The sequence below is a fragment of the Salvia miltiorrhiza genome, chromosome 2, assembly GCF_028751815.1.
Source record: "Salvia miltiorrhiza cultivar Shanhuang (shh) chromosome 2, IMPLAD_Smil_shh, whole genome shotgun sequence".
Lineage (NCBI taxonomy): Eukaryota > Viridiplantae > Streptophyta > Magnoliopsida > Lamiales > Lamiaceae > Salvia > Salvia miltiorrhiza.
Window position 1 is genome coordinate 19,582,089 of NC_080388.1, and position 25,656 is coordinate 19,607,744.

General features: G+C 41.5%; 1 protein-coding gene and 1 long non-coding RNA gene across 2 annotated transcripts; both read right to left on the reverse strand.

Moving 5' to 3' along the window:
• Nucleotides 1–511: 511 nt before the first annotated feature.
• LOC131008103 (predicted GPI-anchored protein 58) lies at nucleotides 512–4,197 on the reverse strand. Its single transcript, XM_057935001.1, has 3 exons — nucleotides 4,045–4,197; nucleotides 2,254–2,483; nucleotides 512–674 (listed from the first exon to the last, which is right to left on the reverse strand). Exons 1-3 carry the CDS (start codon nucleotides 4,195–4,197, stop codon nucleotides 512–514), a joined length of 546 nt encoding a protein of 181 aa, XP_057790984.1.
• Nucleotides 4,198–15,198: 11,001 nt separating this feature from the next.
• LOC131011488 (uncharacterized) lies at nucleotides 15,199–25,455 on the reverse strand. The gene is made up of 3 exons (XR_009096951.1): nucleotides 25,273–25,455; nucleotides 22,912–22,975; nucleotides 15,199–15,499 (listed from the first exon to the last, which is right to left on the reverse strand). It is a non-coding gene; the product is annotated as an uncharacterized LOC131011488 (long non-coding RNA).
• Between the last annotated feature and the right edge of the window lie 201 nt (nucleotides 25,456–25,656).

The following is a 25,656-nucleotide window of genomic DNA, read 5'->3' on the forward strand; positions in this document are numbered from 1 at the left end:
ATGTTAGGGATTAATCGTTGTATGATAAATTAATAATAATCCAAGAAACGATCATCGGGCAAACGGAGCATTAATTCAGTTTAATATTCCTTCAGATATTCCCTACTCTCTGGCACCGATCACATGCAAGAGTGAAAGTGTGTGCATCTTTGAAAACGGAAGGCCAAAACAAACCTGATTGAAGAATTTTATGAGCTGTTTTCTGCCCCCCAAAGTGTCCACCACAATGATCTTCATGGCACATTTTTAACACTTGTTGTTGATTCCTCTGCCGGCACACACCGTCGGATGACATCGTCCTTTCCAAGCTTGAAGAGGTAAGGAATCTCCCAATAATAATGCCTGCACTGAGCTAAAAATCTCTTTCTCTCCTGCGACGTCAGCTCCGGCCGTAGAATACCACAAGCTAAGTGATTGACAATATCTGCATACCAGGGCTCGGCGCTCGCAGGGCTGCACTGAGCAGCGCTGAGTTCGGCAAGGCTGGTAGAGGTGATGTCGGTGGAACTGGTCAGAGGGAAGCTGGCTGCTCTGGAGTCGGCAAAGCAGAGCTCGGCAGAGCTGGCCAGAGGGAAGCTGGCTGCTCTGGAGTCGGCAGAGCAGAGCTCGACAGAGCTGGCCAGAGGGAAGCTGGCTGCTCTGGAGTCGGCAGAGCAGAGCACGGCAGAGCTGCACTTGTCAAGGGTGAATGCATATGCATGCTCAAAATGAAAAGATTCAGGGATGCAATTAAGACTCGAGTCTATCAGATTATTATCCAAACGGGAAAGGTGGTCAGCTACGTGATTCTCACTCCCTTTCCTATCCCTGATCTCTACATCAAACTCTTGTAACAGTAAGACCCAACGGATTAGACGAGCTTTAGCTTGAGATTTTGTCATCAAATATCGAAGCGCGGCATGGTCACTATGGACAATGACCTTAGATCCAATGATGTATGCTCGAAATTTATCTAAGGCAAAGACCACAGCAAGCATCTCTTTTTCAGTAGTGGTGTAATTTACTTGTACACTATTCAGAGTTAAACTAGCATAGTAAATCACACGTAACATTTTATCCACACGCTGACCTAGCACTGCTCCTACAGCAGAGTTAGACGCATCACACATGATCTCAAAAGGCAATGACCAATCAGGCGCAATCACAACCGGGGCAGAGCTCAACTTAAGTTTCAATGTTTCAAAGGCGTGCATGCAAGAGTCATCGAAATTAAAAGGAACATCCTGAGCTAGCAGTTTGCATAGAGGTTAGCTAATTTTAGAGAAATCTTTAATGAAACGCCGGTAAAAACCGGCGTGACCTAAGAAACTCCTAATCCCTTTGACATCAATAGGGGGTGGCAACTTTTGGATTACCTCCACCTTGGCTCTGTCGACCTCTAGTCCATGCTTAGACACCACATGACCCAAGACAATCCCGCTAGTAACCATGAAATGACTCTTTTCCCAACTCAAGGTTAGGCCACTTTCAATACACCTTTGCAACACTACATTAATCTTAGTCAAACAATCATGAAAGGACTGCCCAAAAACCGAAAAATCATCCATAAAAACCTCCACGAATTTACCAATCATATCAGAGAATATGGACATCATGCATCGTTGAAACGTCTCGGGTGCATTGCATAATCCGAACGGCATCCTCTTCCATGCAAATGTCCCAAAAGGCGTGGTGAAGGCAGTCTTGACTTGATCTTCCGGTGTGATTGCGATTTGGTAGTATCCTGACAAACCATCTAGAAAATAATAAAAATCATGCCCTGCCAACCAATCTAACATTTGATCAACAAAAGGGAGGGGAAAATTATCCTTTTTGGTGACGGCATTGAGTTTTCTGTAGTCGACGCACATCCGCCATCCCGTGGTAGGACGTGTCGGCACCAACTCCATCTTGTCATTGCGCAAAACCGTCATTCCTCCTTTCTTTGGCACGACATGCACCAGGCTCACCCACTCACTATCGGCGACAGAGTAGATAATCCCTTCGGCAAGAAGCTTAAGGATTTCCTTGCGCACAACCTCCATCAGCATAGGGTTCAAGCGTCGCTGGGCATCTCGCTTGGGTGCAGCTCCTTCCTCTAGGTTGATCCTGTGCATGCATGTGGCTGGGCTAATGCCACGTATGTCACCTAGGCTCCATCCCAGCGCTGCTTTGTTTCTCTTCAACACATCGAGCAGCGCCGCTTCTTGCTCTAGAGTCAGAGTAGACGAGATGATGACTGGCTTCTCCTCGCCTTCTTCCAGAAAAACATACTTGAGATTGGCGGGAAGTTCCTTCAGTTCCAGCGCTGAGCTCGGCAGAGCTGGTTGGGCATCACTGAAGGGCAGAGCTGGCTGGGCATTGCTGAAGGGCAGAGCTAGCTGGGCATTGCTGAAGGGCAGAGCTGGCTGGGCAGCGCTGAACTCTTCAACTTCCCTAGCCAATTCCTCCATGTCGGCTGATCCAGCGTACACTTCCATGCATTCCTGCTCCTGTAAAAATACCTTCTCAACCAAGCCATTAATAACATCTATATATGAGCATTCATTCATAAAGTTGGCAGAAGGCATAGCCCGATTTTCATGCACCGAGAAAGACACTGATTCCCCTAACACTGTCATTTTAATAGTTCCATTTTTGACATCAATCAAAGTGTTAGTGGTCGCCATAAAGGGTCTTCCTAATAGCAGAGTGTGATCTCTACCATTCTCATGCACATCCCCAATCTCAAGCACTACGAAATCAACGGGCATAATCAAATCCCCGACTCTAACCAGAATATCTTCTACTATCCCACGGGGGTACCTAACGGACCTATCAGCAAGTTGTAGACACATGCGAGTGGATTTCAGATTACCTAACTCTAATTGTTGAAAAATAGAGTAAGGCATCAAATTAATTCCCGCTCCCAGATCTAACATACCCGTGGCTTCCTTACCATTTCCCAAAGCAATATTAATTACAAAGCTACCTGGATCGCGCTGCTTTGGTGGTAGGGATTGTTGCATGATTGAGGTTGCTACTTCTGAGACTAGAATCTTCTCATTGTCTCCGAACTTCCGCTTGTTGGAGACCAATTCCTTGAAAAACTTCACATATGCCGGGACCTTTTTGATCACATCAAGGAGAGGAAGATTCACGTTCACCTTGGCAAGCATGTTGTAGAAGTCGGTGAACTGTTGGTCCTGCTTCTCGTTGCTCAATCTGCCCGGGAAGGGAATCGGTGGTCGATAAGGTGTAGAAGCTTTGTGGAGCTTGACCTCCTTCTCCTTCTCTCCTTCCTTTTGCTGGTCTGCCTTTTCTTCATCAGTCGAGCTGGGCAGAGCTGAGCTCGGCAGCTCTGTTCTGGATTGAGCAGAGTTCGGCAGCTCTGTTCTGGTAAAGCCAGAGGAAACGGCTCTACTCTGGTGGGACGGTTCCTCTGCTCTGGTTTGTGTTGGAACATCCACTTTGTTATCCAACATCTTACCACTGCGGAGAGCAGTTACAGCTGGAGCTTGATGTGGTTGAGCAGGTTGGCCATGAAACTTCCCGGGCTGCTGTTGTTGTTGAATTTGATTCAAGGCACCGGAAAGTTGTCCAACCGTTGTTTCAAACCTTTTGATTGTAGACGCTTGGGACTCCATACTTTGTTTGCTGATCTCCATAAAGGCTTGCAACGTTTCTTCGAGCGTGGATTTATGTGGTGGAATCGGCTGCGCACTCTGTTGCGGAATGGATTGCTGCTGTTGGTATTGTGGTCTGTATGGTTGAGAAGACCCCTGCTGTGGTAGGAAATACTGTTGTTGTTGTTGATAGCCCATATGGGGTGGTCGACGGAATTGATTCCCCCCAAAATTTTGATTTCCTCATCCAACATTCAGCTGACCTCTCCATCCTCCAACTATATTCTGTGGACCTTGATTCATATTCTGGCCATATGGTCTGTTCTGCACTTGATTGTAGGTTTGGAATCCTTGTGCTGCATAGACCTCATCTTGTCCTTCCGGAGTAAACTCTCCCATTCTATGGCACTCATTAGCTCCATGGCTGAAATCTCCACAGATACCACACGGCTCAACATACTGCATGGCTGGGTTCTGCGGAGTTGACATTGGCAGAGCTGGATTCGGCTGGGTTGTCATCGGCGGCGCTGAGCTCTGAACTTGGAGAATTTTCCATCTTTTCCATCTTGAGCTGTTGAATTTCTCGCATGATCGAAGCCAATTGCTGCTGCATCTCGAACTGATTTGTCACGGCACTAGCCTCCACTCTCCGTCCACAGACTGACTTCTATTGGGAGCTTTCGGCCAAGGTCTTGAAAATTTCTTTCAGATCTGTCGCAGTCTTCCGAGCTATGTTTCCTCCTGCCGTGCTGTCCACCATAAATTGGGTAGTTTGCACTAACCCATCGTAGAAGAACTGCATCAACATAACATTAGTGAATTGATGTTGAGGGCATTGACGGAGGAGTTCTTCATATCTCTCCCAAGCTTCATGCAAAGGCTCATCCGCTCCTTGGGTGAATTTTTCTCAGCTCCTGTGTCTTGTGACTTGGGTAGTATTTCAACATGAATTTTTCACAAGCATCTCCCCATATAGTGATAGAGTTGGGCGGCAAAGTTAGCATCCACGTCCTCGCCCGGTCTTTAAGTGCATAGGGAAAGCACTTGAGCTTGAGTTGGTCCTCCGTGAGGCTAAGCAGAGGAATCGTTTGCACTTGTGTGCAAAAATCTCGGATGAATTGCAGAGCGTCCTCGCTTGGCATCCCATGAAACACCGGCAGTAGACTCGAGTCATTGGGTTTGAGATTGTAGTTTCTCACAGCAGTGGGGAGCACGATTGCCGATGTGTTGGTATCTCCAATCACCGGCCTGGTGAAGTCTCCCATGTACTCCATGTTTTGAGCCATCTCCTTCTTTTCCTTGTTTAATTTCTGCCTAGGGCTGAAATTGGCGGAGCTGACCTCTTCCTCCTTAGCTTGTTTTGCCGTTTCTGTCGTGTGCTCTGTATCGGCAGAGCTGGCGTCCTCTTTCGTTGGCTGCTCTGAAGGCTCAGAGTCAGAGCTGGCTGGCGGATCTAGTTCCTCCTCTCCTGCGCTCTGCTCTGGTAGTTCAGAATCAGAGTAGGACTTGGCAGAGCTGGCTTCTTCCTCTTCTACAGTCTGCTCTGGAACTTCAGGTTCAGAGTCAGAGAAGAAATCTTCAGTTCTGTCACGTGTTTCTCCGTCAGAGCTGGAGTTTGAACCGTCTGCTCTGTCATCCCCGATCACTCCCTTGCAACTATTCTTCCTGAAAATCCCTTCGCTCGTACTATGCAAAGGAGACACCAATTTGCCTTTAAGACTACGGCGTCCCTGCATGCACAACACTGAACAAACGGATTAAACGCACCGAGTGGAAGAAATGTAAAAACAAAAACGATAAACGCTGGAAATTAAATAAAGCAAGTAAAAACGACACAACTAAAACGCCTAAAACTTTATTAACCTCGATTCCTCTGGCATTTCCGCGCTCGCCTCGATTCCTCTGGCGATTCCTCGCTCGCCTCGATTCCTCTGGCTCTCCGCTCTGGCTTTCTCATTTCTCTGGCGTGAGCGGATTTCACTGGCGACTTCTGGAGCGCACTCCTCTACTCTGAAGCGGGCTTCTCTACTCTGGCATGGGCCTTCATAGAGAAGTTCAGCTCTGCATAACAAAGTGTGCCTAAAAACACCATTCTTACCCCCAAAATCTCCAAAATCGCACTCTTCCATCTATAAGACCTAAATCTCCTGAAAAGCATAAAACAAACCATAAAACGCACCAATTTCCAAAAGATTTAACTTAAAATATGCGCATGTAAACCCCCAAAATTAGAACAATTAGGCATAAATCAGTCTCATTTCTCTTTCCTTCTTGCCCTCGTCCAGAAAAAGATGGATTGCACATTCGAGTGCTCTAACTCGTTCGGGGTGCTGAAGCTTAAATCGCGTTCTCTGGCTACATTGCCAAATCTATATCAAATGCTCTTTTAATGCTTCAGTACGCATAACCGCACTCCGACTCGTTAAATCGTCTCGTACCTCTTATCTCAAACCTGATCGAAATAATTTTGGCATCTTCTCATTCATCTCTTCTCGATATGTGGCATACCAAACCAAGTCGTGAAACTGATGTTCGTAATCAGCTACGGTTTTATTGCCTCATCTCATATCATCAACTCTATTTCTTTCTTCAATCTGTTTCTCTTTCTCGGCAAAGTCTAAGGGGACATGTATCAACCTTAAAACTAATTCTCATAACTCACAAATCATAAGACTCTTACTCAATCATCATATTATTTCCTCAATTCTCATAACTCAACGTCAAAGACATATTTCATGTCTATCATCATAACATCAGATCAAAGCTCTACTCAAGCATAGGGACTCTCTGGTCATCGTCGTATAGACATATAAGAAAATTTTCTCTTTCGAGAATTTATACTAATTGCAGGGCAATAACGGATATAAAACATCCCGTAATACTACGTCGTTGCTACTTCTGTACTAGTCGTCATCTCAGTCTGCTATCGCGGAAAACGTCATCTGTTCTAATCTGTCATCTCGATCTCCTTGATTCTGCTATTGCCTTATCTGGCTTAGCATCACTTCTTCTCATCCTCGAAATGGTCAGCTTTTTACATACTTGGCTAATATAAGAAAATCCATAATCGAACTGTTGTGCTCGTCCCGTAATAATAAATTCTACAACTGCTCCCATAACTCGTGTTTTCTTCCAAATTCTCTTCTTATCATGCCATCCTAGTTACCTAGACATTCCTATCTCTTGTCGGATGTGGTAGGGACTAGGATGTGATGAATAAAATGTCTGATCTTGAACAAGACGAGCTCAAGTAATGGAATGATTTCATAATAGCCAGTGATATCTCAAGGATAGTGAAGAAGTTACAATCAAAGGAAGATCAAAAGCTAGAACAGAAACTAGGATAAAAACTGAGATATAATATGATGGGAGTAAACCAATACTGGAAGTAGAAGCAATCCACTAAGTGGAAAATGAATAAATTGTCCACTGTTAAAGCAAGGGGTAAGGTTTTCCAACACAAACGGCTCAGGCTCGAACACAGTGGATCTGGAAACATTTCTCAATAGCATATAGTTCATCTCATATAGGAGTTCAAATGGATGCAAAAAATTTAAAAACCACCAAGCGGGATAGGGACTCAATAAGTCCATTCTCATGATTACTCTAGCGATGATAAACGCGGTCCCGGTAAAAGTACCTCTATTACGAAGTACAATTGGTCAAAAGTATCTATGCATCCTATGAGGTCTCCACAATACGTTCACCCTATTAGGGTCGTGTCTATAATTCGCGATGAAATCTCTAACTCTCGTCGTATTATCTCAACTATCTCTCTCTCTGCTTCTCTTCCTCATCTTCTCGGAGGTATACTACAAGGAAAAGAATTATACAACTATCGACTTCGAACTAGCCATTTGTCAAAATAAAATACTAATTCTCTTTTTCTCACTTCGCTTCTATATCTCATAAGTGATCTCAAAATTCTCAAAATTCTCAAAATTCTTGTCCACTCTATTTTTCGCTTATCATCGTTCGAAATTCTCGTCAATCTCTATTTCTCATTTATCAACCAGCATCAACATCATCATCATTCTCAAAGCTCTAATAAAGGAAGTGAAACTCACTAACCATCAACACCTCTGTATATCTACGTATATAAGGAAAACTGCCTCTCTCTCTCGAGGTCTTTTACAAAAGTAAGGTCTTATGTCCCAAAGCTCTAACCCCAAAATGATGCTCTACCATACCAGCATCATAGGTACTAAGCACCTATAGATATATATATATATATATATATATATATATATATATCAACTATGCATCTTACATATGTACACGTCCACTAGATACACGTGATCGCTAGTCGTCATCTCCTAAAATCCTGCTCGTCACATCGTCAACCTCCATATCCTCAGTCGGCTCTGAATCCCGACTCTCGTACTCGTCGATCAGTCGGTAGACGCTATCATCGCTCGGCTCATCCTCGACGTTGGTGTCCACCATCGGACCATAAATCGGCACCTCGGGAACAGGTACCCATGTCTTGACTCCGTCAGCAGTATCATGATGCTGTAATGGCTGGGTCCGTCCGTAGCCGACCGTCATCTCTGGAGTCTCCTCATCCGAATCCTCCTCATCGCTATCAACGTGTGTTGGCCGAGATCGTCCCTCCTAGGCGTCTCGGGACTGTGGATATAATCTCAAATGCACATTTTAATCTGAAAAGACAAAGTGCCTAGCTCATGCAATGGGGCAATCCTCGGATAAGGATCAAAGGGAACTCGCTCAATCTGAGGCTCAGTAGGAACAATTAGCTGTGAAACATTTGACTCAAAAGAAAATGAAATCGAAAGAGTAATGGCCTCCGCACGATCAATCCCATAGGGAATAGCCCTCCTCCATCATCGGTGATAGCATGCCAAAAGTTCACCCAAGGTGTCATCCTCGTCCGGGATATACTCCCTGAACCATCGCTGCATCACTGTCTCAATATAACTCAGCATCTCATCCTCGTTTGGTACGGTGGGGCATCGACTATACTAGCCTCAACATCTCTCCTCATATCAGAATTCATCATCATCAAACAATTCCATTATCAAAACAATACATAACTCATTAGCGCATCAAACTCAGTTCTCATCAGAAAAGCGATAAGAAACAACATCAACCTCTTACCTCGTTAAGCCGGAGGAGATGGGGTGCTGGAGTTTCGTTTCAAAATGACTCTCTCTCAAACTAGTCTAAGAACTCAAATTAGACTAGTACTCAATCTAAAAAGAGTAGAAGCAATCAAAGATTCAACTCAATCAAGCAATTAACTCAGAGCAGACGACCTGCTCTGATACCACTCTATCGCAGCCCATTTCCCAACGCTAGTAATAGCGGGTACGAGTATCGATACGACTATTTTTAAAAGAATAGAAGATAAGATGTATAGGTCAAACATCAAGCGGAAGCTCGCATCAAAGGTGTTAAGAAAATCATCATAAATGAACCCAAGGGTAAAATCGTCAACATCGTTATAACTTTTTAATTATTAGGAATTTCATGAACAAAAACAAAACGGGTATTACTTATGTTTCATAAGGAAGCCTAAAATCAAGAGTCTCACAGCAAAAGGCGTAACAATTATATGTATGAAGACATATAACCGCAAGTATATTGCTTGATTAGAAAGGAATAAAGTATCCTCTCACTAAGGTTTATCAACATCCGAAGGAAAACAACGTACATCTTCCTTAAGATTCTAACATCGAAGGAAAATAGCAAGGAAAATTTCATCAGTGAAACCATTCTCCACCAGCACCAGACCAATCTCGCTCCATTGCTTAGCCTGCACATTTAGAAATGTATGCAGGGCGTGAGTAATAATACTCAGTGGGCAAACGCCGGATAAACATCAAAGGCGCTCTTAGAGCTATATGTTTGGAACTTGCCATATCATCAGCAATACACAGAAATAAGTTATCATCAAAGAATCTGTGCATGCAGTTTTCATAATCATAACATCATAAAGAAACGATAGCGCTATCAAATACTCATCATGTATGTACCACGTCTACAACTCATCATTATTATCGGTATTGAGAAGTAGGCCTCCCTCTCAAGTACCGTGACCGGCCGACCCGAAGACGGCTCACAGTCACCTCTGTGTACACAACCCCGCTTGTGGCAGGATCCGAATTCGTCTCATCAGTAGAGGGTAACATACAAACTCAACATCAAAAAAATTGGCAAGTCAAACAATTCTTAAACATCATTTATCTCAATCATTTGATAAACTCATAAATATCATCATCAATCATTTTAGAAAGCTCATACGATAAACGTATACTCAAAATATTGCCCACCTGTAGTCCTTCGCTTAAGCTCGGATTGGAAATAGGTGACTTACTTCTTCGTCTCGCTCGGGTCTTCATAAATCGTCAACATCATCACGAAGGTTCATGTGATAAAGCAAACCTTAGTTAGAACTCATTACTAAAATCCAAACTCATCTCAACAATAACTTCTCACTCAACGACTATTTACCCAGTAAAACTAAATCCCTAGGCATACTCGACTTCTAAGGATTCACACGTCTTACTCTCGATTTAACTCTCAACTCGGACCATACTCATAGCAAACAAGCACATCGGCATGCACAATCACATAAGCATGCAACTTCACATATAAACATATCACAAACAAGCAAACATAAGTTGACTCGGAGACCAGACCAGAGAAATGCTCGGTGGTCGGAGTGGGAAAAACTCAGCAGAGCGGAGTAGAGCAGCTCGGCATGACAGCGGAGAAATACTCGCCAGGGCAGAGGAATCATGTACTCTCTGGCATAGCAGCAGAGAAATGCCTGAGGAATGGCGAACTCTTTGTCGCCAGAGGAATCAAACATCAGAGAAATCAAACATCATAGGAATCGATCGTCAGAGGAATCGATCGTCAGAGGAATCGATCGTCAAAGGAATCGATCGTCAGAGGAATCGATCGTCTGAGGAATGAACTCGCTGGCAGAGCAGCGGGGAAATGAACTCTCTGGCATGCCAGCGGGGAAACGATTTCTCTGGCATGCCAGCGGGGAAATAATTTCTCTGCTGAGTAGAGCAAGACTCAAGACAAAACGACGCAGTCAAGAGCAACTAGAAAACTCATCAACTTTTTCATTCCCAAAAATCATCAAACACTCACAAACATCAAAATTTACTATCACTTAACATCATAGCCAACTCAAAACTCATCTAAACTCTACATTCATCAAACATCACGTTAAAATCCTTTCATATATCCATGCTCATCATCAAATCATCATTTAAAACATAACTTACAGATTTTCCAAATCTTAAATCAAACTGAAATTTTGTAAAAACTCATATCTCAAGACTAAGTTTTTGCAAAACACATCTTTATCACCTCAAATCATCACATATTTCACATTTCTCACCCCAATTTTAGAAAAGAACCAGAAAGATCTTTAAAGGGCATGAACCCTAATTTTCGAAAATGAAGAAAAAGGAGGAGGGGGAGTTTCTCATGCGTCAATCATCCTTCTATACACATATATCACATAATAAAGTCTAGATCCAAAAGATTAAAACACTTACTCAAGTAGTTTTCGAGAAAAGGAAAATCTTCTCTCTATTCTTCAAGCATTAAACTCCACTAATCTTCTTGAATCAAGAGTAGAAAGTGTTTAAGGACTAGATTTAGTGGAGGATTTCATCATAGTTGCGTCTTTTAGAAGCTCGAGCTTGGTCTCCAATGGAGGAGAGAAAGAATGGCGTGAGGGGGAGAGAAGAGAGTGAAGGGCCGAAAATGATGGGAATGACGGAAAGAGAAAGAAACTCTTTGGTTTTAATCAAGAATCTTACCCCTTAAGATAACTAGCATTAAATGCTCAAATAGTATCTTGTCTCCCCCTTAGCAGCAAGTCTCATCCGCCAATTATCCACATGTGGGAAAAGAGATTATAAAAATTGGTAGTGAGTGTGGGAATGTGTGCGGTGGTAATTTAAAATTATGTACTACCACAATTACTCAAACATAAATACACACATATCAGATAAATCACATAACGTCAATTAAATAGCTCACAAAGCTATCACATTAAAACGGATTATCACTCGTCATTAATTTAATCGTCACTCTAGCTCAATCCTCTTTATAGAGACTCTCAATCACTACCTCGACTCTATCTCTCGTCTTTCATCTCAACATCAGAAATCAATTTACATCTCTATCTCAACTCTAACATCATTCTCAATTCTATCATCATCTCTATTTTACTCATTTTACCATCCATCAATAACTTCCTCTCGATTTGTGTAAGCTAGTCTTTAACTCTCAAGGTTCTCAATAGCATTTCGATGCTACTTTAAGGTGATATCATCAAGGGTTCTCTCCTTCTTTTCCTCGACTCTATGTCGAACTCATTATTCCTATTTCCGGTAGTCGGAAGTAAAATAACATCTCAACTTAATTCAATCAGCATCTCTGACTCGACTCGTTTCTCAAATCTCATCACTCTCACCCCATCATTGGTTTGTCCACTCATAACTCTGTTTAAAAGAAAATCTGTCTTATCTGGTCATAAAAGAAAAATAATCTCGAATCTCGTCATCTCAGTATTCTCAATAGTGTTAAAACACTACCTCCCAACATAAGGAAAAGTACGGGGTGTTACACATCAGCATCACGTTAATCCTTCCATATTTTCGTGCTCATCATCAAATCATCGTTCAAAACATATCCTACAGATTTTTCCCAATTTCTTACATCAAACTAAATTTTGTAAAAACTCAGATCTCAAGACTAAGCTTTGCAAAACACACCTTAATCACGTCAAACATCACATATGATACATTTCTCACCCCAAAATTTAGGAAAGAACCAGAAAGATTTTTAAAGGGTATGAACCCTAATTTTCGAAAATGACGAAAAAGGTGGAGGGGGAGTTTCTCATGCTTCAATCATCCTTCTATACACATATATCACATAAAAAAAAAAGTCTAGATCCAAAAGATTGAAACACTTACTCAAGTGGTTTCAAGAAAAAAGAAATCTTCTCTCTATTCTTCAAGCATCAAACTCCACTAATCGTCTTGAATCAAGAGTAGAAAGTGTTTAAGGACTAGATTTAGTGGAGGATTTCACCATCAATATGTCCTTAGAAGCTTGAGCTTAGTCTCCAATGGAGGAGAGGAAGAATGGCGTGAGGGGGAGAGAAGAAGGTGAAGGGCCAAAAATGAAAGTGACGGCAAGAGAGAGAAAAGTCTCTTGTTTTAATCAAAATTCTTACACTCTAATCTAGAAAGCATTAAATGCTCAAATAGTACTTTGTCTCCCCACTTGGCCACTTGTCACATCACACATGTGAGAAGGATTAAAATAATGAGTGTGAGTGTAGGAATGTGTGGTGGAAAATAAATCATGTACTACCCCAATTACTCAAACATAAATACACATTCATCAGGTAAATCAAATAACGTCAAACAAATAGCTAACAAGGTTATCACATTAAAACAGGTCATCACTCGTCATTAATCTTATCGTCATTCTAGCTTAATCCTCTTTATAGTGACTCTCAATCACTATCTCGACTCTATCTCTCGTCTTTCATCTCATCTCAAAATTTAATCAACGTCTCCATCTCAACTCTAACATCATTCTCAATTCTATCAACATCTCTATTTTACTCATATTACCATCCATCGATAACTTACTCTCGATTTTATTAAGCTAGTCTTTAACTCTCAAGGTTCTCAATGGTATTTTGATGCTACTTCAAGGTAATATCATCAAGGGTTCTCTCCTTCTCTTCCTCGACTCTATGTCAAACTCATTATTCCTATTTTCTTAATAGGACAGTCAATCTCTGATAACTCGGTATCCGGTAATTGTATTCCCGGTAGTCGAAAGTAAAATAAAATCTCGACTCGTTCCTCAAATCTCATCACTCTAACTCCACCCTTGGTCTGTCTACTCATAACTCTATTTAATAGAAAAACTGTCTTATCTGGTCATGAAAGAAAAGAATCTCGCATCTCGACATCGCAGTATTCTCAATAGTGTTAAAACACTATCTCCCAACATAAGGAAAAAAAATAATATGGGGTGTTACATTAATTCCTCTGACGATTGATTCCTCTGACTAGTGATTCCTCTGACGATTGATTCCTCTGACTAATGATTTCTCTGCTCTGATATGTTGATTTCTCTGGTTTCCCATTTCTCTGCCCTGACCCGAGAAGTCATTCCTCTGGTATGACAGAGAGTTCGTCATTCCTCTGGTATGACAGAGGGTTCGTCATTCCTCTGATGCCAGAGAGTTCGTCATTCCTTGATGACAGAGAGTTCGTCATTCCTCTGATGACAACGAGTTCATTTCTCCTCTGCTATGACAGCGAGTTCATTTCTCAGCTCTGACGTGAGCGTTTCTCTACTCTGGTGAGTATTTCTTCTCTGCTCTGCCTGAGCTAGTCTGCTCCGCTCTACTGAGTTTTTCCACTCTGACCACCGAGCATTTCTCTGCTCTGGTCACCGAGTCAAACTTATGTTTGTTTGTTTGTGAATTATGTATATGTGAGTTGTATGCTTATGTGTTTGTACATGCCTATGTGCTTATTTGCTTTGAGTATGGTCCGAGTTGAGAGTTAAATCGAGAGTAGGACGTGTGAATCCTTAGAAGTTGAGTATACCTAGGGATTTAGTTTTATTGGGTAAATAGACTGTCACAGCCCGCTACCCTTAATGACGATTTAGCCGGGATTATGACTTGGGATGAGAATTAATGAAGAAACAATGGTGTCAAATGGCCACATTGAACATGCAAACACAATATTTGGCCACTAATTGAAAAAACACAAATGATGGCCATTAATTAGGCAATATGCCTAATATACCCCTAATTGGGCGGACTGGGTAGGGTCAGGAGCGCGGGTCGCGTGCCGGGTAGGATCAGGCACGCGGGTCGGGTTAGGCACTTATGGCACTATTAGTGCCATAAGTGCCAACGAAATTTTTTTTTACTCCCCCTGCCATGTCTACGCCCCAGACCCCCGACCCCACCCACCCCCAAGCCAAAAGGAACTTTTTAAACACTTCCCCTAGGGTTTAGATATTCCATTTAGGGTTTCGATTATCCATTTAGGGTTTAAATGTTCCATTTAGGGTTTAGATGATGTTGTTGTTTCTATATTTGTTCTGCATGTTTGGCACTTATGGCACTAATAGTGCCATAAGTGCTAAAAAAGACCATTTTACTTTATTTTATTTTGGATTTTCGTTGGCACTTATGGCACTATTAGTGCCATAAAATAAAATAACAAAAGTAAAATTTGATTTATTTTTATCTAGGGAGAGTAATTTTTTTTTATTTTTGGCTTGGGGGTGGGTGGGGTCGGGGGTCTGGGGGGTAGACAGGGCAGGGGGAGTAAAAAAAATTTCGTTGGCACTTATGGCACTAATAGTGCCATAAGTGCCTAACCCGACCCGCGTGCCTGATCCTACCCGGCACTGCGACCCGCGCTCCTGACCCTACCCAGTCCGCCCAATTAAGGGTAAAAACGTCCCAAAGCTATAAAAATGGCTAAAATTTATGTTTTTTCAATGAGTGGCCATAATTTGTGTTTTATGATTCATTTTGGCTATTCCAAAATTTTACTCATTAATGAATGGGAACGGAAATGGATAATTACTTAACATTAAAGTATATGGAAATGTCACTCATAGATAAAATGCTAGGATCATATATGATCATTTGGATACTTATAACACATACACATAAAGGGGAACTGATTAAGGTGGGTTACCCAATATCACGTGTCACAACTTCATAACATAGAGTTATCCTAATCAAAGTGTTTTGCAGCGGAAAACGTGTGAGATATACATATGAAGATGTATACTCAAGGTTACATTTCTTGAAATGATCAAAGGAACACCCGCTCAACACCATTCCATTCCATCAGCGGCTCAACCTGCACATTTAGAATGATATGATCCTTTCCGATCAATCGAACACCACGCAAACGGAAGACTTGAAAACACGAACAGAAGATGGAATCCCAAAACCTCTGAATCTAACCCACGGAATGATTTAGGCGAACGGATCCCTAAACCCCAGACGCTGAATGACACCCGACGAGGGTTGGTTGACTCGCCGTTACGTCGATAAATGAATTCGTCTTGGAACAATCAAGAGGAATTCGGAATTCTCAAGAGAGAAATAAAACTCACAAGTTTATTGATAAAAGTATGCTGATTTTCGTCCAACACATAGGGAGCCTTATATAGGCAAAAGCTAAACCTAATCTAATAAGGAAACAACTTAAAAACAAGCCCTAATAAGCCAAACAAGGCCCTTACTACTAAAATCCGAAAATAACAAGGCCCTTTAAACTAATGGGCTGCGAAAATAACAATACTGAAATAAATAAATGATGTCTTCAAAATAAATAAATTCTTCAAGCTTCGGCCCGCTCGCACTTGATGATATTAATTAAACTTGGGCCGACTCCACCATCTCCAATGGGTCTCTTCATCAACTCTTGAGCCCACACTTCTTGAACTAAGCTCATCAAGCTCTCCTTTAACTTCTTGGCTCGTGCTCTTGTAACCGGACCAACAGGAACATGCACCGGGTCTTGTACTAACGAACCTTGGGCTGCATCATTCCCCTCCTCTTGAAGAGGATTTGTCCTCAAATCCAAAGCATCACCTACATCAAAAGGACTCAAATCAGTCACATTAAAAGAAGCACTCACATTATACTCACCTGGTAAGTCCAACTTGTAGGCATTGTCATTGATGCGCTCCAACACTTGAAATGACCCGTCGCCTCTAGAAAGTAACTTGGATCTCCGCTGCAATGGAAACCTTTCCTTGCGCATGTGCAGCCATACCCAATCACCGGGCTCAAACACTACTTTGCGACGTCCTTGGTTGGCTCGCTCGGCATACTGCTTCGTGCGCCTCTCAATATTCATCCTTGCCTTCTCATGAATCTGCTTCACAAAATCAGCCTTTCTCTTGCCATCAAGGTTAGTATACTCATGCTCAGGTAATGGAGATAAATCCAATGGAGTCAAAGGATTAAATCCATACACAATCTCAAATGGCGAAAATTGAGTAGCAGAATGAACAGAACGATTATAAGCAAACTCAACATGAGGCAAACAATCTTCCCAAGACTTAATGTTCTTCTTGATAATAGCTCTAAGCAAAGTAGACAAAGTCCTATTCACTACCTCTGTTTGACCATCAGTTTGTGGATGACGAGTAGTAGAAAACAAAAGTTTAGTACCCAACTTACACCACAAAGTCTTCCAAAAATAGCTCAAGAACTTCGAATCCCTATCAGAAACAATAGTCCTAGGCATGCCATGCAATCTAACAATCTCTCTAAAGAATAGATCAGCTACATGAGATGCATCATCAGATTTATGACATGGAATAAAATGTGCCATCTTAGAAAATCGATCAACAACCACAAAGATAGAATCTCGACCACGCTTAGTCCTAGGCAAACCTAACACAAAATCCATAGAAATATGAATCCAATGTGCTGTAGGAATAGGCAATGGTGTATACAATCCATGGGAACTCACCCTAGACTTAGCTTGTTTACATGTAACACATCGACCACAAATTCTCTCAACATCACGTTTCATATGAGGCCAAAAGAAATGCTCATGCAGAACAGCTAAAGTCTTAGCAATGCCAAAATGTCCCATCAAACCTCCACCATGAGACTCAAGCAATAACAACTCACGTAAAGAACATTTAGGAACACATAACTTATTCTTCCTAAAAAGATAGTCATCATGCCTAAAATACTCTCCACGTGCAGCTCTCGCACATGCTAGATAAATCTCACCAAAGTTATCATCATGCTCATACAAACTCTTGATACACTCAAAACCAAGCAACTTAGCATCTAAGGTAGAGATCAAGGCATACCTCCGAGAAAGTGCGTCAGACACAACATTCTCTTTACCTTGCTTGTATTTGATGACGTAGGGAAACGTCTCAATGAACTCCATCCACCTCGCATGCCGCTTGTTCAACTTGTGCTGCCCCTTCAAGTGTTTCAACGACTCGTGATCCGTGTGAATGACGAACTCATTACGCCACAAGTAGTGCTGCCACGTTTGCAAAGCTCTCACCAATGCGTACAGCTCCTTATCATACGTGGGATAACTCAACGTCGCCCCGTTGAGCTTCTCACTGAAATACGCTATGGGTCGTCTCTCTTGCATTAACACTGCACCAATACCAACACCAACACCAGAAGCATCACATTCAATCTCAAAAGATTTGGAGAAATTAGGAAGAGATAATACCGGGGTGTGGGTCAATTTGTATTTCATCTGCTGAAATGCATCCTCTTGTGCCTTGCCCCACTTAAACTCCACATTCTTCTTGATGACCTCCGTCAAAGGTGCTGCAACACTGCTAAAATGAGGCATGAACCGCCTGTAGAAGCTAGCAAGTCCATGAAAGCTTCGAACTGTTGCAACGTCCGTTGGCGTTGGCCACTCTTGGATAGCTCGTATCTTCTCCTCATCAACCTGTACACCCTGTGCACTAACAACAAAACCAAGAAACACAAGCTTGTCCGTACCGAAAGTGCACTTCTTAAGGTTAGCAAACAACTTTTCCTTTCGAAGCACATCCATAACAGACCTCAAATGTTCAACATGCTCATCATGATTCTGGCTATAAATGAGGATATCATCAAAGTAGACAACAACAAATCTGCCAATGAAAGCACGCAAGACAGGATTCATAAGACGTATGAACGTACTAGACGCATTAGTCAAACCAAAAGGCATAACTAACCACTCATACAAACCAAGTTTTGTCTTAAAAGCAGTTTTCCATTCATCACCTTCCTTAATCCTAATCTGATGGTATCCACTACGCAAATCGATCTTAGAAAAGACACAAGAACCATGTAACTCATCTAGCATATCATCTAAACGAGGGATAGGATGGCGATACTTTACCGTGATGTTATTGATGGCTCGGCAATCACAGCACATCCTCAAAGACGAGTCCTTCTTTGGTACAAGTAGAACGGGTACCGCACAAGGACTCAAACTCTCCCTCACATGCCCTTTGGCCAATAACTCGCCAATTTGCCTCTCCAACTCCTTTGTCTCATCCGGATTGGTTCGGTAAGCTGGTCGGTTCGGCAGTGTAGCGCCGGGCAAAAAGTCAATCTGATGCTCAATCCCTCGAATTGGTGGTAAACCGGCAGGTGTATCGTCGGGAAAAACATCATCAAACTCCTGCAAAACAGAACGAATAGAAGGGGGTAGAGAAGAGAGATCGTTAGTAATAACCAAGTTCTCCTGATATCGCAACAACATGATCGGCCTCTCCTCCTGTACACACTACTTCAAATCACTAGCCCTAGCAAGAAAGGACTTATGAATCAACCCATTCTCCTTCTTCTCCACGGGCTGCTCCTTTGACTTCACCTTGTCCGCCTCCTTTTGCAATTGCACTTGATCCTCATAAACTTGTTTAGGAGTAAGAGGAACAAGTGACATCTTTTTCTGCTTGTATTCAAATGAATATTTGTTGGTGAAGCCATCATGAATAACACGGCGATCAAACTGCCACGGTCGCCCCAACAGGATGTGGCTCGCTTGCATAGGGATCACATCACACACAACCTCATCCTCATACTTCACAATGCGAAACGGAACCTTCACTTGCTTCGTCACTTTGATGACGCCTGTCTCATTCAGCCACTGCAAACGATACGGCTTGGAATGCTTCTCCGTGGTCAGCCCCAATCTCTCAACCATGGCTCTACTAGCCACATTCGTGCAACTCCCGCCATCAATGATCACACTACATACCTTGTCTTGAACAAGACATCTCGTGTGAAAGAGGTTCTCCCGCTGCTCTCGCTCATTGGGTTGAGTTTGGACACTCAAGGCTCTCCTAGCTACAAAAAGCTGTCCATTGGGCGCAAAAATCTCCTCACGCTCCTCCTCATCATCGGTACCATCTCCATCCTCCAATTTCGGCATATCAGGATCGGTCTCATCACCATCCGTCACGACTTCGCCGTCATCTCTCATGATCATAATTCTCATGTTCGGGCAGTCACTCATAATATGCCCGAAGCCTTGGCACTTGAAGCACTTCTTATCTCGATTTCGACCATCAGAAACGGCCGGAATGCCCTGATTTGCTGCACCGGATCCCTCGGGTCGGGACCTAACGAATGGCTTCTTCTCCTCTCTCGGCGGTGACTCCTTTTTCCATTGATTCCCTTTTGATGAGGAACCACTAGAAACTGGTTGTGATTGCCTCCAATTGCCCTGATTCTGGCGCTGGTTGCTGCTGTTGTTGCCCCTCCTCTTGAGTTGATTCTCGATCTTGATGGCCATGTGAACCATGTCCTCCAACTCAACGTAGTGCTGCAACTCCACCTTATCATGAATATCCCAATGCAGACCACTCAAGAATCTCGCCATGGTCGCCTCTCGCTCCTCCACCACATTGGCTCGAATCATGGCAACCTTCATCTCCTTATAATACTCATCCACACTCCGACTGCCTTGCCTCAAAGTCTGCAACTTGTTGAAAAGCTCGCGGTAGTAATGATTCGGCACAAAACGCTTCCTCATCACAGCCTTCATCTTCTGCCAAGTCTGAATAGGCGGCTCACTATTTCTCCTCCTACTCGTCACCATCTGATCCCACCAAACAAGTGCATAATCGGAGAACTCAATTGCTGCCAACTTCACCTTCTTGAGCTCTGAATAGTTGTGGCAATCGAACATAAGCTCCACCTTTCTCTCCCAATCAAGATACAATTCTGGGTCATTCTTCCCTTGGAAGGGAGGAACGTTCATCTTAATGTTGCCCAGATTGTTATCTTGCCACGTTCTGCCGTCGTCGTCCTCATCCTCAAATCCTGTATCATCTACATGCTCCTCATACGGACGGTGGAATCGACCTCCGCCACCACCACGGCCTCCTCGCCCGCGGCAGCCTCCTCGTGTGAAAGTGGTCTCTCGAGAATGAGACTGCTCCATGAGTTCGATCTTGTCGTACACTCCCTCAATTTCTGAGTGTAGCATCTTGCCAAATTCTGAGCGAAGTGCCTCCACTACGAGTTTTAATTGTGGATCCATAACAGGGCTATCGCTCAAATCCGCACCCTGTTCATTTTTCTTAGACATAGTGACACAGACAGAAAACAAGAAACGGTTAGTGAAACAAAATAAAAGGACCTCACCACCTCACAAACACTCGTGTATCACTCAAGATGAAATCACTCAGCGCTCGTGTATCACACAATTCAACGGCTTTTTTCACTCTAATAATCTCACTCTCTCGTGCCTTTTTCCGCTCAATTTCTCTCTCAAGGAATCAAATTCCCTCAATCTACCAACTGAACTCAAAAACCAACTGCACCAACGAGATTGCCAAACTATCTCAACGAGAGCACTCAACGAAACGTCCCACAAGAGACCACACCAACAACACTAAACGGATACGAAAAGATGGGAAAACCCCCAAACAGAAAGAAGACAATCAGAAACGCAGACTGAACAACCCAAGAAGTATTGCGCAGAAATAGGCTCAAAACGCTCTATACTACCCAAGGACTCCAGAAAACACAACGAGAAATAAGCAAAAACCGGAAAAAGTGTACACAGAAAACTGCCCCAAAAGGCTCTATACGATGCCAGTGAACTGTAGGAACAAGATGCTGCAAGAAAATTTTCGGAAATTCTATACTCTTTTTTTTTTCTCGGACCCTAACAGACTATAGGTTCTGAAAAAAAAAGAAAATCAAGAACCAAACGAAATTATGACGTATGGATTTATATGGATGTGTGTAAGTCGTATGATGATGGATGTGTATAAGCGTGTAAGTGTATGAGTAATTCAGACCACCCCAGATATTATGGTATTGAACACAGCAGAAGAAAATCGAAACCCTAGGAATTATAATCAGACAGCGGAACAGAAAACTAGGACAGAAAACGGAAACCCTAAAATTCTACCCTTGACACAGAAACGAAAACAAACAAACAAAACCTGGATACGAAACGCGGCTCTGGTGCCAAATGATATGATCCTTGCCGACCAATCGAACACTACGCAAACGGAAGACTTGATAACACGAATAGAAGATGGAATCCCAAAACCTCTGAATCTAACCCACGGAATGATTTAGGCGAACGAATCCCTAAACCCCAACGTGAAGTTGACGCAGCAACTCGGGGATGATGAATGACACGCGACGATGGATGGTTGACTCGCCGTTACGCCGGATAAATGAACTCTCTTGGAATATACAAGAGAAAATTCGAAACTCTCAAGGAGAAGTGATAACTCACGAAATTTGATATAAAATTGGTTGATTTTCGTCCAACACATAGGGAGCCTTATATAGGCAAAAGCTAAACCTAATCTAATAAGGAAACAACTTAAAAACAAGCCCTAATAAGCCAAACAAGGCCCTTACTACTAAAATCCGAAAATAACAAGGCCCTTTAAACTAATGGGCTGCGAAAATAACAATACTGAAATAAATAAATGAAGTCTTCAAAATAAATAAATTCTTCAAGCTTCGGCCCGCTCGCACTTGATGATATTAATTAAACTTGGGCCGACTCCACCATCTCCAATGGGTCTCTTCATCAACTCTTGAGCCCACACTTCTTGAACTAAGCTCATCAAGCTCTCCTTGAACTTCTTGGCTCGTGCTCTTGTAACCGGACCAACAGGAACATGCACCGGGTCTTGTACTAACGAACCTTGGGCTGCATCATAGAAATACATGCAGGGCTGAGTATAAAAATACTCAGTGGACATATGCCGAAAATACAATCATGCATAACATATATAAATTGAACTGCCAACAGTAACACACAGGGGTTTTCTTGAAAGTCCTGCGCTTACTAAAACATTTCTTTCATTTTCATAAGATTGGCCGGCCGACCCATTTTCCTTCATATGATCCATATCTGTTCCTTTCTGTCATGCGCCGGGAAGAAGGCCTCCTTACCACGGACGCCGAGACCGGTCGCAAGCGACTCGCGGTCTCCATGAGTGTACACGTTAACCCTAGCTAGCGACCTTTGTCTAGCATAGGATCCCAATTGGATTTCCTTTAAAGTTGGCGAACCAACACAGGTAGGATACATATAAAAACATAAATATTTTTGGCAGTCAATCATTTCATAAACATTTCATTTTCATAAACATTTTCATTTTCATAAAGGGCATTGAACATATAAGCATTTCATAAAAGCTGAATAAACAGTTAAAATATATCGTGCACATATATTCGTATATGAGGCCTACGTCACGCAGGGGATCTCTATATACGTATAGTGAAAGTAATGCCCACCTCAAACGTTCTTAAGCTAGCGTGGAGTCGCTTCTTCTTCGGCTTCACTTCCTGTCGCCCGAACCTTTATTGATGAAGAGTCGGTAAGTTCGTGAAGAAAATTGTCACAAGACATAGTCTAATTCTACGTGCCTAGGGTATCTTTTAGTGTTTTAGGGTTCTAGCATCCATAATTCATTTCGATTAAAACAATCAAAAACCAACATAACATCGACTAACCACATAATATCACGTAACCACATAACAAACGAAATAAAAGAATTTAACATCCTTAAACTTAATATCATTTAGAAATTCACATGTTCACATAAGAGATAATAATCATGCACCATCTTATAACATTCTATACATTTCATTTCCATGTAAATAAATTTGAAATTCCAATATTCATTTATAAATGACTTAAATAAGCATTTTAAACTCCATTAAAATGGAATTGATTTAAAACATTTTAATCCTTTTAAAATCCATACTCATAAAGCCTTAACTCATGCTCTATCTCATATTCTATCTCCTTACTCAACTCTATATAAACTCTCCACTCATCTCAAATCCTTAAGTTCAAGGATATGCTTCAAGAAAATCATGGTACTAAGTCTCGATTTATCTCTCATATAAGGCTCGTCTAATCTCATTCAAACACATAGACAACACAATCACATAAGGCACATAAGAATCACAATCAAACATCATTAAAACATGCTCTGGTTTTACACTGATTCAACTTCAAAATTTAATCTGTTCTGACTCCGACATCTCCTGGACTCGAGACTCATACTGAAAGAAAGATCTTCAAGTCTAGTTTCATATAAAAAAACGTAGAGTCGAAAACGCCAAGTGGTTTGAGAGATATGACGTTTTTACCACGATCTACCATATTCGGCAGTTTTGGGCAATCGAAAACTTTGATTTTTGAAAATTAGCAAACGTTGTCAAACTGGGCTCACATTTGGTGTATATCTATCTAACACAATAAGGTTAATACCATAAAAAGTTTGAAATCTAGATCACACAGGAAGCTACTTAAATGAATGACTATTTCTCCTGTTCTCTGAAATTCTCGGTAGTAATGTGCAGTTTAGGTTTTGCATTTTAAATAAATATCAAACGAAGTTGTAATGGCTTGAAATTCTACCGGTGTGCTTAAGACTCTCAAATATACTTACCATAAAATTTTCATGGTGTTTAGGTAACTAAAACCCCTCGAAAGCAGTAGGTCAGTGCGTCATGAAAAAATGACTCCGAATTCAATCACACAAGCAAACATGCTCAACTCAACATTCATTCAAAGAAAACTCATCAAAGCTCATTTTAAACACTTATAGCACTAAAAAAAACATTCAAGTACAACATAATACTCATCATACTCAATCTCAACTCTCCTCTTACATCATAAACTCAAATCTCAAGGAAAACGTTTCAACGAACGCATCAATTCAATTCTCTTTTCATTTTCATGCTCAAAATTACTCAATTATTCAAACATGATCTCATACACCACATAACTCATTATACACAGATAGATTCCCTTTTTATCATGTAAACTAAACTCTAAGGAAAACTCACGTACCAACATAAACTCTTAATAAAACATGACAAACGTTCACATAATGGTCATAAAGTAATTAGACCCCATTTTATCAATCATCGACTTCTCAACATATGAAAACTCAAAAACTCATACAAACTAAACTATGTCAAAATTTTACTTAGCCAACAAAAGATTTAATCAAACATAATAAGACACTAAAATCATGCTCAATTACATATATCTTAAGCCAATTCACTTAATAAACACATAGACAAGAAAGTCCTAATTTTTATTAAACTAAACTCTTTGAAATTTTATAAACACACATGACACTTTGATCCAATCATTGATCTACCAATTTTAACCTTTTAAACTCACATATAAACCATCAATTAACAATTTAGGGCATAAATACACATATCCCTAATTTTATTAAACTAACTCATATCAAAATCATCAATTGACATCATATACTCAATTTACTCCATCAATCATCATCATATACATCTCATAGACTCATCTTCATCATCAATCCATCATTTTAATCATCAACTCACAATTTCCCAATTTTTGGGTAAACTAAACTCAATCGACTTTCACATCTCAAAGCATATACTTTCACAACACACATCAATCATCAACAAACACCATATAGATCTCATTTTTCACCCCAAATCAAGGAAAGAAAAAGAAAATTTTTGAAGGGTAAAGACCCATTTTTTTCGAAAATTGAGAGAAAAAGAAGGGATGATTTTTCTTGCTTCAATCTTTCAAAAATACTCACATACAACATCATTCAAGCTAGATCTATGGATTACATGATCACTTACTCAAACTTTACACCAAATATCAAACTTTCTCTCTCTAGCTTTGAAGCCAATCATCAATGATCCTCTTGAATTCAAGTAGCTAGGAGGTGTCTATGTAAGATTTAAGAGTGGATTGAGGTGTTTGGTATAATTTTTGGAAGCTCCGAAGGTCTCTACAATGGATGTCAATGGTGGAAAGTGAGAGATGAGGGAGTGGGAGAGAGAGCCGAAAATGGGGTGGAGGGAGAGAGAGAATTGCCTTGCAAGATTTGTGAGGATTTGGTAATCTTAGGAAAGATTTGGCAATCTTAAAGAATATTGGGCATTAATGCCTTGATCTCTCTCTCTCTAATCTCTACTCTCTCTCTCTAATCTCTACACTCTCTCAATTAATACACTAATCCA